The sequence below is a fragment of the Chiloscyllium plagiosum genome, unplaced genomic scaffold, assembly GCF_037043375.1.
Source record: "Chiloscyllium plagiosum isolate Xiang-an unplaced genomic scaffold, Cpla_swu_hap1 HiC_scaffold_29, whole genome shotgun sequence".
NCBI classification, from domain to species: Eukaryota; Metazoa; Chordata; class Chondrichthyes; order Orectolobiformes; family Hemiscylliidae; genus Chiloscyllium; species Chiloscyllium plagiosum.
The window spans coordinates 10,500,805-10,514,126 of NW_028270167.1; the positions used below are offsets into that span (position 1 = coordinate 10,500,805).

A 13,322-nucleotide genomic window follows, 5' to 3' on the forward strand; every position below is an offset into this window, starting at 1 on the left:
CTATTCCCATTTGCTAGTATTTGATCCCTATCCCTCTAAACCCTTCCTCTGCATACTCATGTTCTTAAAAAAAAAAGAATTTTTTAAACAATTCACACAAAATTAAACAAGTTAAAATGACTCAGTCATAATATAGAAGCTGTGATAAATAATTCCTTATGATAGCAAACTCCATTGGTAGGCTTGTTCACTAAAGCTGCACTGAAGTGTCATGAATCATTTATGCCACATGGGGGAGACATGCACCTTCATGCTTAAACCAAAGCCACACTATGAACTTGAGCTTTTCATTCTTATATGGGATCCAGGTTTCATTGGCAAAGCCAGCTTTTATTGCCTAACTCTCATTACCCTCAATGTGATTGGCTCTCCAAACCATTTCAGATACAGTCAGGAGTTAACCACATTTCGACAGACCTGGAGTCACATGCAGGCCAGATTGGGGGAATTTGACAGATTCCATTCCCTAACAGATAATCAACCAGATTACTTTTTTTGACAATTGACTACAAGGTCAGGAAGATACAGGAGTTTTTTTTTTAAAAAAAAACAATCCCAGATTTTATTCTACTCAAATGTCTCTAACTCCCCCATGGTTACATTGAAACCCATGACTCCAGATCATTAGCCTGGCTATCCAAAATACTGGCCTATCGACAAAGACACATTACCTTGTCTCCATAGGTAAAGTTACCCAGAGGACCATGCTGTCAGAGAGGGTGAACTGAGTGTTTAGCCAGAGGGTCACCACATTGCAGGCAAGGGGAGAGATCAAGAAGTTTGGATCTTCGTGGTAACCTCTGGAACTGAACCCACATAGTTGGTATTACTCTGCATCGCAAACCAGCCATTCAGCTAGCTGACCCTCATCTCCCCATCCACAACAATGCTCTCAAAGTATTGACAATATGCAGCATGGTGGCTCGGTGGTTGGCACTGTTGTCTCACAGCACCAGGGATTGATTCCAACCTTGGGTGACTGTGTAGAATTTGCACGATCTCTCCATCTGTGTGTGGGTTTCCTCTGGGTGCTCCGGTTTCCTCCCACAATCCAAAGATGTGAAGGGGTTAGGTGAATTGTCAATGCAAAATTGCTCCATGGTATCCAGAGATGTGTAGGTTAGGTGCATCAGTCAGGGTAAATGTAATGGGGAATGGGTTTGGGTGGGTCTTTGGAGGGATGGGCAGGAGGGCCCATTTTCACGCTGTAGGAATTCTATGGCTCCTATGCAATGGATACTGATGTTGGTAGGAATAACCAGGTCAGTCAACAAATGGTTAAATATCAAAACCCCAGGTTAAAGTCCAACAGGTTTATTTGGAAGCACCAGCTTTTGGAGCACTGCTCCTTCATCAGGTGATTCTCCAAGTCAGGAAATGATCATCATACCACCCACATTTCTTTTGAATGTCAATCTGGAGAATATCTTGGCCTGATTAATATTTTTAAGGAAAAAGAGCTACGTCACGGGCAATACTGCCTCTCACTTCCTTACTGGTTGTGCAGTCCTCTGACAGGCAGCACAGAAACAGGCCCTTTGGCCCATCATGTCCACACTGGTGAAAAACCACCCAACTATTCTAACCCCATTTGCCAGCACTTAGCCTTGTATGCCTTGGCATCTTTACCACCCTTACAGGCAAAGTTCCACATTCCTAGCACCCTCAGGATGAAAAGGTTTTCCTCATCTTCTCTAAACCTGCCCCCCCCCCCCCCAGTCATTGATCAAGTGCTTTCCTGTTTATCTTGTCAATGCCCCTTAATTGACACACCTGGATCATGCCCTCCCATCCACCCTAAACCCCCACAGTCTCCTCTGTTCAAAGAAGGACAGCATCCATTTATTGAATTCCACAATATGGGGGAAAACATCAAAGGGGTCTTGCATACGTGATCGTGAGGAAATTGCAGTTACGCTGGGTTTTGTCATGGTAAGCCTACAAGGTAACTTTATGCATAGATGAATACAACAAAACCAGAGGAAATCAGAGTTAGAACAAGGGGTAGCGAGAACACAGATAAAATAATTCAGAACCAAAAGCAAGTCAGATCTGTTCAGAAAGACTGCACAGACTGTGCCTCTTTCTGTGGAAGGGTGTCATGTCAATTTAACATTGTTCTCAAGAGGTTGATAAGATATACATCAAAAATACTCCCACTCGCAGGTGTGGCTCAGTCATAAATACCCGATAGTCACTAATAAATCCAAATACAGAATTCCAGGGAACCTTTACCAGAAAAATGCTTTGAATGTGGAACTGACAATGAGCGGAGTAGAGAAGGACTTATGGCGAAGCTGATAAACAAGAGAACAGAAAGATACATGTAAAGGGTAAGACCAAGAATTGTGCTGAGCATATAGACCATACAGAAAGGCAAGGGTTAGATGGGATGAATAGCCTGCTTCTGTGCTGTTTTTAAAACAACTAAAAAATGCTGGATATTTGCTGGTTGCTTTAAGATAGAGAGAAGGATAGTCTCAGTGCTATTGTTAAAGACAGCAATGAAGACAGTGCAGAATCCATTCACAAAGTACCAAGATACAACTTAGGTACAAAATAGTAAGAGAAAATGTAAGTTATAAAGTTAATCATTACTCTATAGAATAGTAAAGAAATAAAGCCAATAGTTATCATTAAATTCTTTTGTAGTCTAAAGTAGGAAAGTGAGTAAGTTATATGCTCAACAGGCTTTGATGAGGCCACTGCTTATCTTGTGCTGTCTGCTCTTGACACCACCACAGATGTTGGCGCCAATGCCAAGACTGCTGCCTCTGATCTCTTCCAGTGCCTCGGGAGCATGCCCAGACACAGTCCACTCACACACCTAGCTGAGACAGCCATGAGCTGTTGAGATTCCAGCCGACATACTGCTGAGGGAGCAGGCCAAAACCTGGTACAGGGGAGAGGAACACCAAGACAGGGAAAGCACCAAAAATTCTGTTGGTGGGAAGGAAATCCCGATCTAACTTCACCAATCTCCATTTGGATGGCTGTAACTGGCCAGTGTTGCTGGGGAGGAAATGAATTGGAAAGTTTTGATTTCTTCCCCTGCTGTCACTCTACTCCCTACTCGGTGCAGAAGGTAAAACTATACAGGTCAACTGAAGAGAAGATGAACTTCGCCTCAACGATCAATGTCTCAATTCAAATATAAAATGGCCTTTCATCCTTCTGCTACCAAGGAGCTTTTCCAGTTAAGAAACGTGACAATGAGAACTTTTTTTAAAAAAAAATATTCAATTACTTCATTCATTTTAGCCAGTTTGGGCAAAGTTTATTTTGAGTAAAAAAAAAGTAAAAATCATGATAATATAGCCTGGAGTAGTCATTACTCACCATTCTCAGCAGAACAAAGCTCTGCAAAAGAACTGAGCTACATTGAAAATTAATCAAACCAGAAAAAAAATTGGGTAACATCTAGTTAACATGACCAATCTCTAGTTAACATGGCCAACCACACAAGCATCTTCTGCACAATTGCACTGCATTGTGGTCAGAAAATATTGTATTAAAATAAGATATATGATCTTTTGGCAATAAATACTTGCAGACTTTTTGAAGAGGAAATCATTTCAGGGGTAGGAGATAAGGGGAGACTAATTAAACAGTTCTGTCAGCTCACAGGTGCTATAGAATTCTGCACTTTTTTTATTCCTTTCTGGACTGCAGGTGCTGACTGGGCCAACATTCTTTGTTCATCTCTACATGCCATGGAGACTATGGCCGTGAGACATTTTACTGAACTGCTGCAGTCAATCTGATGTAAGCGTACCTGCAGCATTTGATCCACTGAAAGACAAAGAACAATAATTATAATCCTAACTCAATTAGAAGGGAACTTGTAAATGGTGTTCTCATGTCCGTTTCTCTTTTCCTTCTGGGTGGTAGCAGTCAGGGGCTTGGAATGTATTGTCAAAATAAACCTTGGGAATTGTTGTGCATAGCAAACTCCATCTGCAAGTTACGCTTATTCACCCAGTCTAATGATGCCACTTTGCAATTTTCTGCTCCTATACACAATACTTAGTCTTCCACCTCATGGCATCGACAAACCAGGATACACAGCTTTCAATCCCATCATTTATGTCCAAAGCAAATCTGGTAACGATCAAGAGACCAAAGTACAGATCTGATAGGAAGTCACACCACCAATTTGAATTGCTCTCGTTTTCATGTTTTGTTTTTGTAGTTGATTTGTCAAGTATTTTGGAATATGATGTTCCTTAGGAGAAGCAGCTCAAATAAGATGCAAAACAAAAAAACACACTTGGTCCTCCACATGAACGGTAGTTCCACAGCTCTAAACCAGCAGGTTCATTAGCCCTTGCAGTTGCTACTCTCTATGAGTTGGACTGGTTGCTTTTTACTGAGTTAAAACAGAATTCTCAGCAAGGTGGTTGCGAGATCAGAATCTGGAATGAAGGAGCATATACAAAAAGAGTCCAGATTTTCTGTTTTAAAAAAAGACTGGAGTCTCCAAGATTTTGTCTTTCTACCCAATAATGATCATTAATAATAGGGTCAGATGGACTGGAACTCAACTTACAGGTATAATTTGAATGCTAAGCCCTTTTTAGGTACCACTTACCATAAGAGATTCAAAACATGTTCATAGAAACCTTGGTAAATAATACTTATTTTCAGGGGTCCACAAGCATCTGTTAAAGTCTAATAATCTCGGTTAAAGGGCAAAGCTACTTGATTTCAAATTAAGCAGCTCGCAAAAGGATGAGGACCACATATTTGTTCCCTGTTCATGCACAAAAACCTGCTGGAAATTTCATAAATGCAAAATCACTGACTACTGAAAAAACCCAAGAATATGGAATAATCTCAGACTCAATTGATATTGTATTTTTATAGCTGAAAATGTGTTGCTGGTCAGGCAGCATCCAAGGAACAGGAGAATCGATGTTTCGGGCATAAGCCCTTCTTCAGGAATGAGGAAAGTGTGCCCAGCAGGCCAAGATAAAAGGTACGGAGGAGGGACTTGGGGGGGCGTTGGAAATGTGATAGGTGGAGGGAGGTCAACGTGAGCGTGATAGGCCGGAGTGGGGTGGGGGCGGAGAGATCAGGAAGAAGATTGCAGGTTAGGAAGGCGGTGCTGAGTTCGAGGGATTGTATTTTTATACACATGCTTGCACAAAGTGCACTGCAACAACGTGGAGCTAAGGAAGTTGGCACAGGCCAAAAAAAAAAGCATTGTATCTGGTTGTCACCTTACCCACTAACTTAAACATCACTCCACTATTGGAGGTGTCATCTACAAGGAGCGCTGCAGAAAAAATGTCTTTGAAAGCACTTTGCCAATCTGTAACCTCTACCAAGAGTGCATTGGGGATGGGGGTTGGGGGGAAACAGGGAAAGGAGGAAACAGCACCTGCAAGTTTTCCTCCAAGTCACACCCCAATTCTGACTTTCACATGATATTGCTTTTCTTCACAGTGCTGTTATTAAACAGAAATTACATTCCCCAAGCCCAGATAATATTGATACATTATGAGCCACTAACTCAAGGAGGTAGCTCATCATCTTATGAAGGGCCAATAAAAGCTAATCAAAAGATTCATGTTAATTTAAATTTACCTTTGCATTTTCCCAGTTAGGTGAGAGTAGGAAGAGTGGCTTCCTGGCTTTGAAGACTGCCAAATATCTAAGTTACTGTCAGTTTTATCTGAAAGTCATAGACAAAGTATAAATACTTCTGATCCAGGTCAGAGTTAGGGATACTCAACACACAAGTAATCTTAAGCAAAAATAAAGACCAACTCCTAACCAGAAGTACTTATGCCTTACAGTACTGGCCATGACCAATTCTAAATGTAGGAAGTATATGGAATCGGTTTGTGTTAGCCAGTATCTTATTGAATGACAGAGCAGGTTTGAGAAGGCAAATGGTTGACTCCTGATCCTGTTTCTTATGGCGTTAAGATGGGTTGTATTAGCAAAATTTAAAAGCAGCGAGGTATCCATTCAGCTCACAGTTGTCCCTCGTGTACACATCTTTCAGCCCAAACACACCAGAAAGCAGTTGAGGCTCTTAATGTGGAATTAAAACATGCTCCATTTGCACTGCCAGCTAATTTACAATGTATACTCAACATGGGGTGTACTTTAAAATCAGCAGCACACTGTGCTACTCACTGGTGTGCTACCATCAATCACTAATTTCAACAAGTTAGTAATGGCTATAAGTAAATGGATAAAACATCTTTCACTGACTTATGTTCTCATACATGAACTCTGCAACTAGAAGATAATCCAGCTACCCTTGTGCAATGCTTGCTACTGTGGTGCAACAGTCTTAGTGCCAATAGGGAGCATGAAATGGCCAGCAATTCAGACTAAACAGTCAGAGTCCACTTTTACACAAGAAAGAACGCAGAATTTAGGAAATTACTATAGCTTGGCGTAAAAAGATTCAAGGTGACCATTAGCAAGTATCTTGTAAAATAGGTGTCAATGTCTAATCAGAAGTAGCACCTCCTTAGGTTTAATAGAACATTATTCGTCTTAGGCCCTTGATGTTGCGCTCACCTGCAAAACCAATCTGAAGTCCATCTCATTATAAATACAATCTTCAGGGTATAATCTTTACACACCACTTATTATTATTCAACGTCAGTGGATAGTTAGATCAACACGATTCACTAGTGTCTAGAATCCTTTGTTTTAAGGACTGCAATTCAGCTAGCCAGGCAGGGATAAAATGGTGTGGTAATGTCTAACTACTTAAACCAGACAAATAGCTTGGGATATTCATCCTAAGACTTGCTTACGTACCAGCATAGCTGCTCACTATTCTGCCTGTCCTCCAATACAACATACTAAGTTGGGAGACTAAACTGGGCAACTGCTTGAGACCACATGACCCCAAGCTTAGTTTACCACTTTAATAGGTGATGCAGGTGAGAAGTAGCTTTTACTGTTATACCACAAGCTCAAAACAGAATCCCTGCCCTTGAGCAAAACCAGGCAGAGTACAAATCCCACCTACTTTGTAGGTGTGATCACAGCATCTTTGAACAGATTGATTATAAATATCCATACTATATTTCTACTTTAACCCGAGCATCTTTTAAGTTCCATTTTCAGTCAGTAGGCACAGGAGTGGAAGTGGTCTGACTTGTGTTTGAAATATCCCATCAGGTAAAATCTTCACTTCGACATTTCAGTGTTTCCTATTCACAGACTACATTGGCTTCCTTGCCTGGTTCTCAACCTTTCCCCAATGCAAAACCTGCACCTTCTCTGGAGTCATTTCGCCCTACAATTTTCTCAATACCTCACTGTCTTGTACCACCATAGCATTCCGGCCCTCCACCTGAAGAGGCTTCTGTTCACTCATATTAAAAACATGTTCAATGTGTGTCAATACCTGTAAAGAAAAGTCAGTTCAAGCCAATGTCCTTCCAACACAGTAAAATTTGAACATTCCCTCCTGTACCTGGGTGCATACTGCTCATTTGAGTAAATGTTTTTTTTTAAAAAAACTACAGCATCTATCTAGGATGTGCATATCCATTATTTTAAGTATGTGACTTTGTGTAGATTAAGCATAAGCCCTAGCAAACACTGCACATGGGTTAAAATCCTACCACTGTAGATGGTGCAATTGACATGCCCTTAAGTCTGGAACTGAAAACTCAGTAATGTTGACTGCTATAATTTCTTGTTGTAAACAAAAACCTACTGGATCAGTAGTGCCATTTGGGGAAGGTAATCTATCATTTACACTGTCTGTCCAAACAGGATTTCAGACTCACGGGAACAGCTTTGACAGAGTCTCCAAAATACCCTGCTAGCCTTTCTGGAGACAACTCAAATTCCACGACTGCTAAAGATCTGTAGAGAAGTTAGCATTGATTCAGACAGGACAAACGGTTGACTGGAGACAAAGAAAAATCCCTGTCATTACTTATTAGCTAGGAACTCGGACTTGTTTGTGTGCATTGGTCAAGGGAATAACGAGAAATAACTATACCCAACACAAAGGCACAATTACAGATGCTAGAAACACTCAGCAAGTTAAGATAGCAAATGTGGAAAATGAGGTGAAAATAAATACTGCCTGACTTTTGTGAAGAGTGCTGCTGGAGTTAAATATCAATTCCTAGCAGTCTGAGGTGGTAAGTCAACATTTGCTGCATTTATACCAGACGTACTGGTGGACGAAGATGCAATTACATTGAAAAGGCATCTAGATGGGCACATGAATAGGAGGGGTTTAAAGGGATTATGGTCAAACAGGGCTAGATTAGTTTAAGAATCTGGTCAGCAGACAATTTGGGCTGAAAGGTCTATTCCCATGCTGTATAACTGAATTACTTTGGGAGAACAAGTAGTACACCAAGTCACTCTTACTGACCCCAAAGACAGCAAGTTAGGTTAAGTATACAGGACCCTTGCCTTTATCAATCATGGCATAAATTATAGAGTAAGTAGTTAGTTCAGAATTGCAGAAAAAGACTTGGTTAGGCCACAGCTTAAGTATCATGTGTAGGTCTGGCCACTACTACAGGAAAATGCTACTGTAATGAATGAGGTGCAGATGACATTCAGCAGGATGTGACCTGAAATGGAGTTTTTTAAGCTATGAAGAGGCTGGATAAGCTCAGGTTCTTTTCTTTAGAACAGAGAAGGCCGAGAGGGGGCCTGATTGAGGTTTATGGACATGCAAACCTAGCTGAAGGGTCAACAACAGCAAACAGTTTGTGAATGGTAGGAGACTGAGGGGGTTAGCGGTTTGGAGGCATTTCATAGAATCCCAAGTGTGGAAAGAGGCCATTTGCACCATCAGGTCTTCACCAAAGAAGATGTCACCCAAATCCAGCACCACCCTACCTCTACATTTACTAGATCTGTTCCTCCTAACTTCCACATCCTTGGACTGTGGAAGGAAACCAGAGAATCTGGTAGAAACTCATGCAGACACATTCAAACTTCAGTCACCTACAACTGGATTGAACCCAGGTCCCTTGCCACAGCGCGGCAGTATCACGAACCACCCGCAGGATGGTGGGAATATGTAATGGACTGCCTGATAAGGTAGTTGAGGTGGAAAATCTCAATCTTTCAGTTGTACGCGAATATTGAAGAGCCATACCATTCAAAGCTACAGGGCCAGCACTGATTTAATTTTTGTTCAAGCACAGAATAAGCTGAAGGACCCCTTCTGCACTGATTTTCTGCTAACACATCCTTAAGGGTAACACTGAATGCAGAAATGCTATGGCCAGACAGTGAGGTATAATTGTTTGTGCTGTGTTACTAAAAAAAGCGAACTATGTGTAATATGCCACATGTATGTTTCTTGGTGTCTTCATGTTAAACAAGAGGAACTTGAAAATAAAATCTATACAAATTCCAAATTTCGAAAAGTAAATAGGTAAATCTTTATTCTGAACTGACTAAAATCTCCTCTCACCCACCTAAGTCAAGTAGCTTGGCAAAGAGCAGACCAGACAAATTGTTTCACTTTTATATACATGGAATGCCACTGTTGTATCTAAAGACAGTTCAAACATGTTTCCAAAATCAGTGTAAATTCAGTTATACACATGCCAAACAAAGTCTACAAAATGCCAGCTGCACTCACCTACTAAAAAGGCAGCTTTACTCAGTTTTCAAAAATTAATCTCATCTCTAATCTTGACTAAACTTAATATGCAGTTTGAAATCAAATTACTTGCATTAAGGACAATGCCAGAACACAGTAATCTTGACATTATACAGGAAACCTCAAATGTAAATGCAGTTGGATACTTGAGGTAGCACCACATTTGTCAGAGAAAAAAAAAAGGTTGATTTAAAGAACACTTACAGTTGAGGTTACACACAACTCATTTACTACTGAACTGCAAAGGCTACAATTATATTGGGACAAGCACATTTCAATTACAAGTCTTGAAACAAATCTCAAAAAGAATCTAATGAACTGCCTTGCTGCAACAGGACAAAAGTTGGCAACAGCCTGCAGCTCAACACAGCTATCTTGTCAGACTTGATTAAGAAAGCAGCTCCACCCCAAGTGAATACTGAAGTCTTCAGTGAAGCATTAAAAAACAAGTATGTCACCCTCCCATTGCAAAAAGTTTAAGGCAAACTTAGAGAAAAGAAAACTGACTAAATCCCATAATAAATCCAACCCAGCTCCACCAACCCCCAAAACAAAGACTTGAATGAAACAAGAAATTGATTGGAATTTCTTTCAAATAAAAAAATACACAATATTGGCCACAAAAATAAAACAGAAAACATATGAATGCCAGGAACCCCTCATGTCCATGTGGGTGGCCCTGAGAAGGGCCATTGATGGGGGAAGGGTTTAAAGTCTGTCACAATGTCCACCTTGTGATTTTCTTGCAGTAAAAAGGAGAAAAAAAAAAGTACACGAGACAACAAGAGAACTTGCAGGGCAAGAGAGAGAAGGAAGGGGATCAGGGAAGTGTAGAAGTGAGGAGGGAGAAATCTGAGAAAATTAAAATGTGTGGGAGAGGGGTAGTAGAGTTGGTGGGATGATGGGGGAAAAGGGAGTCAAGGAAAATGAAAGGCAGTTGGGAGGCGGGGAAGATTGGTGGGATGAGGGAAAAAGGGAGGGAGTCAAGGAAAATGAAAAGCAGAGTTGGGGGAGAGAGAAGATTGCTGGGATAAGGGAAAGTCAAGGAAAAAGGAAGGCAGAGTGGAGGGGGGGGGTGGGAAGAGAGAAGACGACTGGTGGGATTAAGGGAAAGGGGAGAGAGTCAAGGAAAAAGGCGGAGTTGGGGGAAAAGGGGAGTCAAGGAAAATGAAAGGCAGAGTTTGTGGGAATTACGTGGGGACAACACGCAGGACTGGCAGAGAATTGGGTAATTTGAGATGGGGAAAGGTGGTGAAGACAAAATAAATTTGGGGGGGGATTGAAAAGGGAGAATGCGGGGAGAGGGATAGGGTTTTTTTTTTGGGGGGGGGGGTGGGGAAGCAGGTGTGTGGGTACGAAGGACGGGCAGGCATAGAAAGGGAGAAGGATCTAGAACTCCTGTGACTGCTGAGAGCTCTTCTTGCCCCCGCTCTTGCCTCCACCTCCTCCTCCGCCGCCGGTGACCGGGCCCGAGCCGGATTTCTTGGGCAGCAGCACGGCCTGGATGTTGGGCAGGACGCCTCCCTGGGCGATGGTGACTCCCCCCAGCAGCTTGTTGAGCTCCTCGTCGTTGCGGATGGCGAGCTGCAGGTGCCGGGGGATGATGCGGGACTTCTTGTTGTCGCGGGCCGCGTTTCCCGCCAGCTCGAGGATCTCGGCGGTCAGGTACTCGAGCACGGCCGCCAGGTAAACCGGGGCGCCCGCCCCCACCCGGTCCGCGTAGTTGCCCTTGCGCAGCAGCCGGTGCACCCGGCCGACCGGGAACTGCAAGCCGGCTCGCGACGACCGCGTCTTGGCCTTAGCTCGGGCTTTGCCGCCACTGCTGCTCTTCCCCCGGCCGGACATCTTCCTCCCACCGCGGTCTTCACCTTCCAAAATGGCGCCAGGCCCCGGCCTGCTCCCTCCTTATATAGTCCTCCCGCCCCCGTGGCGTCACACAACCTCCTCCTATTGGATAATACTGCTGCCGACCCCACATCCCATTGGATACCGCTCACGTCCATCAGCCTATATCCCCGCCTTGCCACACCCCCTCATTTGATTGGACAGCCCCCTGGGCCGCCGGCCAATGGTGGCCGCTCCCGCTCCTCGACCCCCCATTCAAATCTTTTGAATGGGAAAAGGCGCGCAAATCAGAGCGGGCTCTTGTCGTAAACTAAATGTCAATGTGCTTTTCCTTAAGATTTAAACTTCAATTATCTATATTCCATTAAAACATGAATCGTCTCCTATTTTAAGGTGAAATAAATAAAGGCTATTCCTAGACATAAATAAATATATGCAAAATACAAAAGGATATTTGTAATGTAACGAGTTGTTTCAGATACTTTCTTATCAACATATCTTTTTTAATTCATTCACAGGATGAGGGTGACTGGCTATGCCAACATTTATTGCCTATCCCTAATTGCTCAGAGGACAGTTAAGATTCAATCACATTGCTGTGGGTCTAGATTCACATGTAGATCAGACAGGGTAAGGTTGCCAGATTTATTCCCTAAAGGGCATTAAAGGCATACCTGTGGAGTAGGTGGGACTATTAAGCCCTGGCTCAAAGGTTGGGACTCCATCACACGTGCTTTGCGAGTTATTTATAAATCCCATCCAGACTTGGGAAGAAATGTTTCCCCTTTCAGCAAATGGCCAGGGGAGAGTTTAACGCAAAAGTAGAAATAGAATAGGTCTGAGGAAAGCCACTCGACCCGAAACGTTAACAAATGCTGCCAGACCTGCTGAGCTTTTCCAGCAATTTCTATTGTGGTCTCTGATTTACAGTATCCGCAGTTCTTTAGGTTTTTATTTGAAAACACTTTTTAAGAGTTATGATGTAGCTTCTGTTTTCCTTATTGCAATCGGCTTTAATAGAGACTAAAATTGTACGAGGTGGGAGAAACAGGAATAGCGAGTTTTGAGAACTCAGGAGTAGCTCAGGTTAAAGTTCTAGGTGTAGGTTTGCTCGCTGTGAGCAAAACTATATCCAGGACGGTCTGTCCCAGAAGATGTAAACACGTGTTATGAATGGACCTCCGGCCCCATCTCTTTCCAGCACCCACTATTATTTCAGACTGCTTCGGTCAACAACAACAACGTGTTGACATAGCACCCTTAACGTCGGTAAAGGAGCGACATAAAGCAAAATTGGATATTGTGGCGCTTAAGGATCTATGAGGGCAGATGGACAAAAAAGTTTGGTTAAAGGGATATAGATTTTAAATAGCATCTAAAAGGAGGAAAATTAAAGTGAGGTTTATTCTTAAAGCCACCTTCTGGCAGCTGCGGGACTCAAAACATTAAACTTCTTGCTGCTGTTTCCCTCTACAGATGCTTCCGGCGCCCGCCTGGTTTCTCCAGTACTTTCTGCTATTGAAATTGGAGATACTGAGGAGGTCCTGATTAGCCGAGTACAGAGATCTCAAAGGGATATTCGCCTGGAGGAGGGAGATTACAGAAATAGAGGGTGGGGTGAGACCATATGAGAGAGGTTTGAAAATAAGAATGAAAATCGTTTAACCGGAATTCAATATAGGTCAGAGAGCAGGAGGAGTGGTGGATGAACAGAACTTTAGATCTTAAGCAGCAGAGTTGTGAGTGAGCTCAAGTTTGCACATGGTAGAATGTGGGTGGTAGCAGAAATGAGAAATGAAATTAAAACCACACAGTACATATATTTGCCAGTGTACTGACAGAATAAACTAGAAGC

At 42.5% G+C, this 13,322-nt stretch overlaps 1 protein-coding gene across 1 annotated transcript; it reads right to left on the reverse strand.

The window, feature by feature from the left end:
- Positions 1–9,374: 9,374 nt before the first annotated feature.
- On the reverse strand, positions 9,375–11,498 carry LOC122540622 (histone H2A-like). Its single transcript, XM_043676585.2, has one exon. The coding sequence runs from the start codon at positions 11,465–11,467 to the stop codon at positions 11,012–11,014; it is 456 nt and encodes a 151-aa protein (XP_043532520.1). The 5' UTR covers positions 11,468–11,498; the 3' UTR covers positions 9,375–11,011.
- Positions 11,499–13,322: the final 1,824 nt, after the last annotated feature.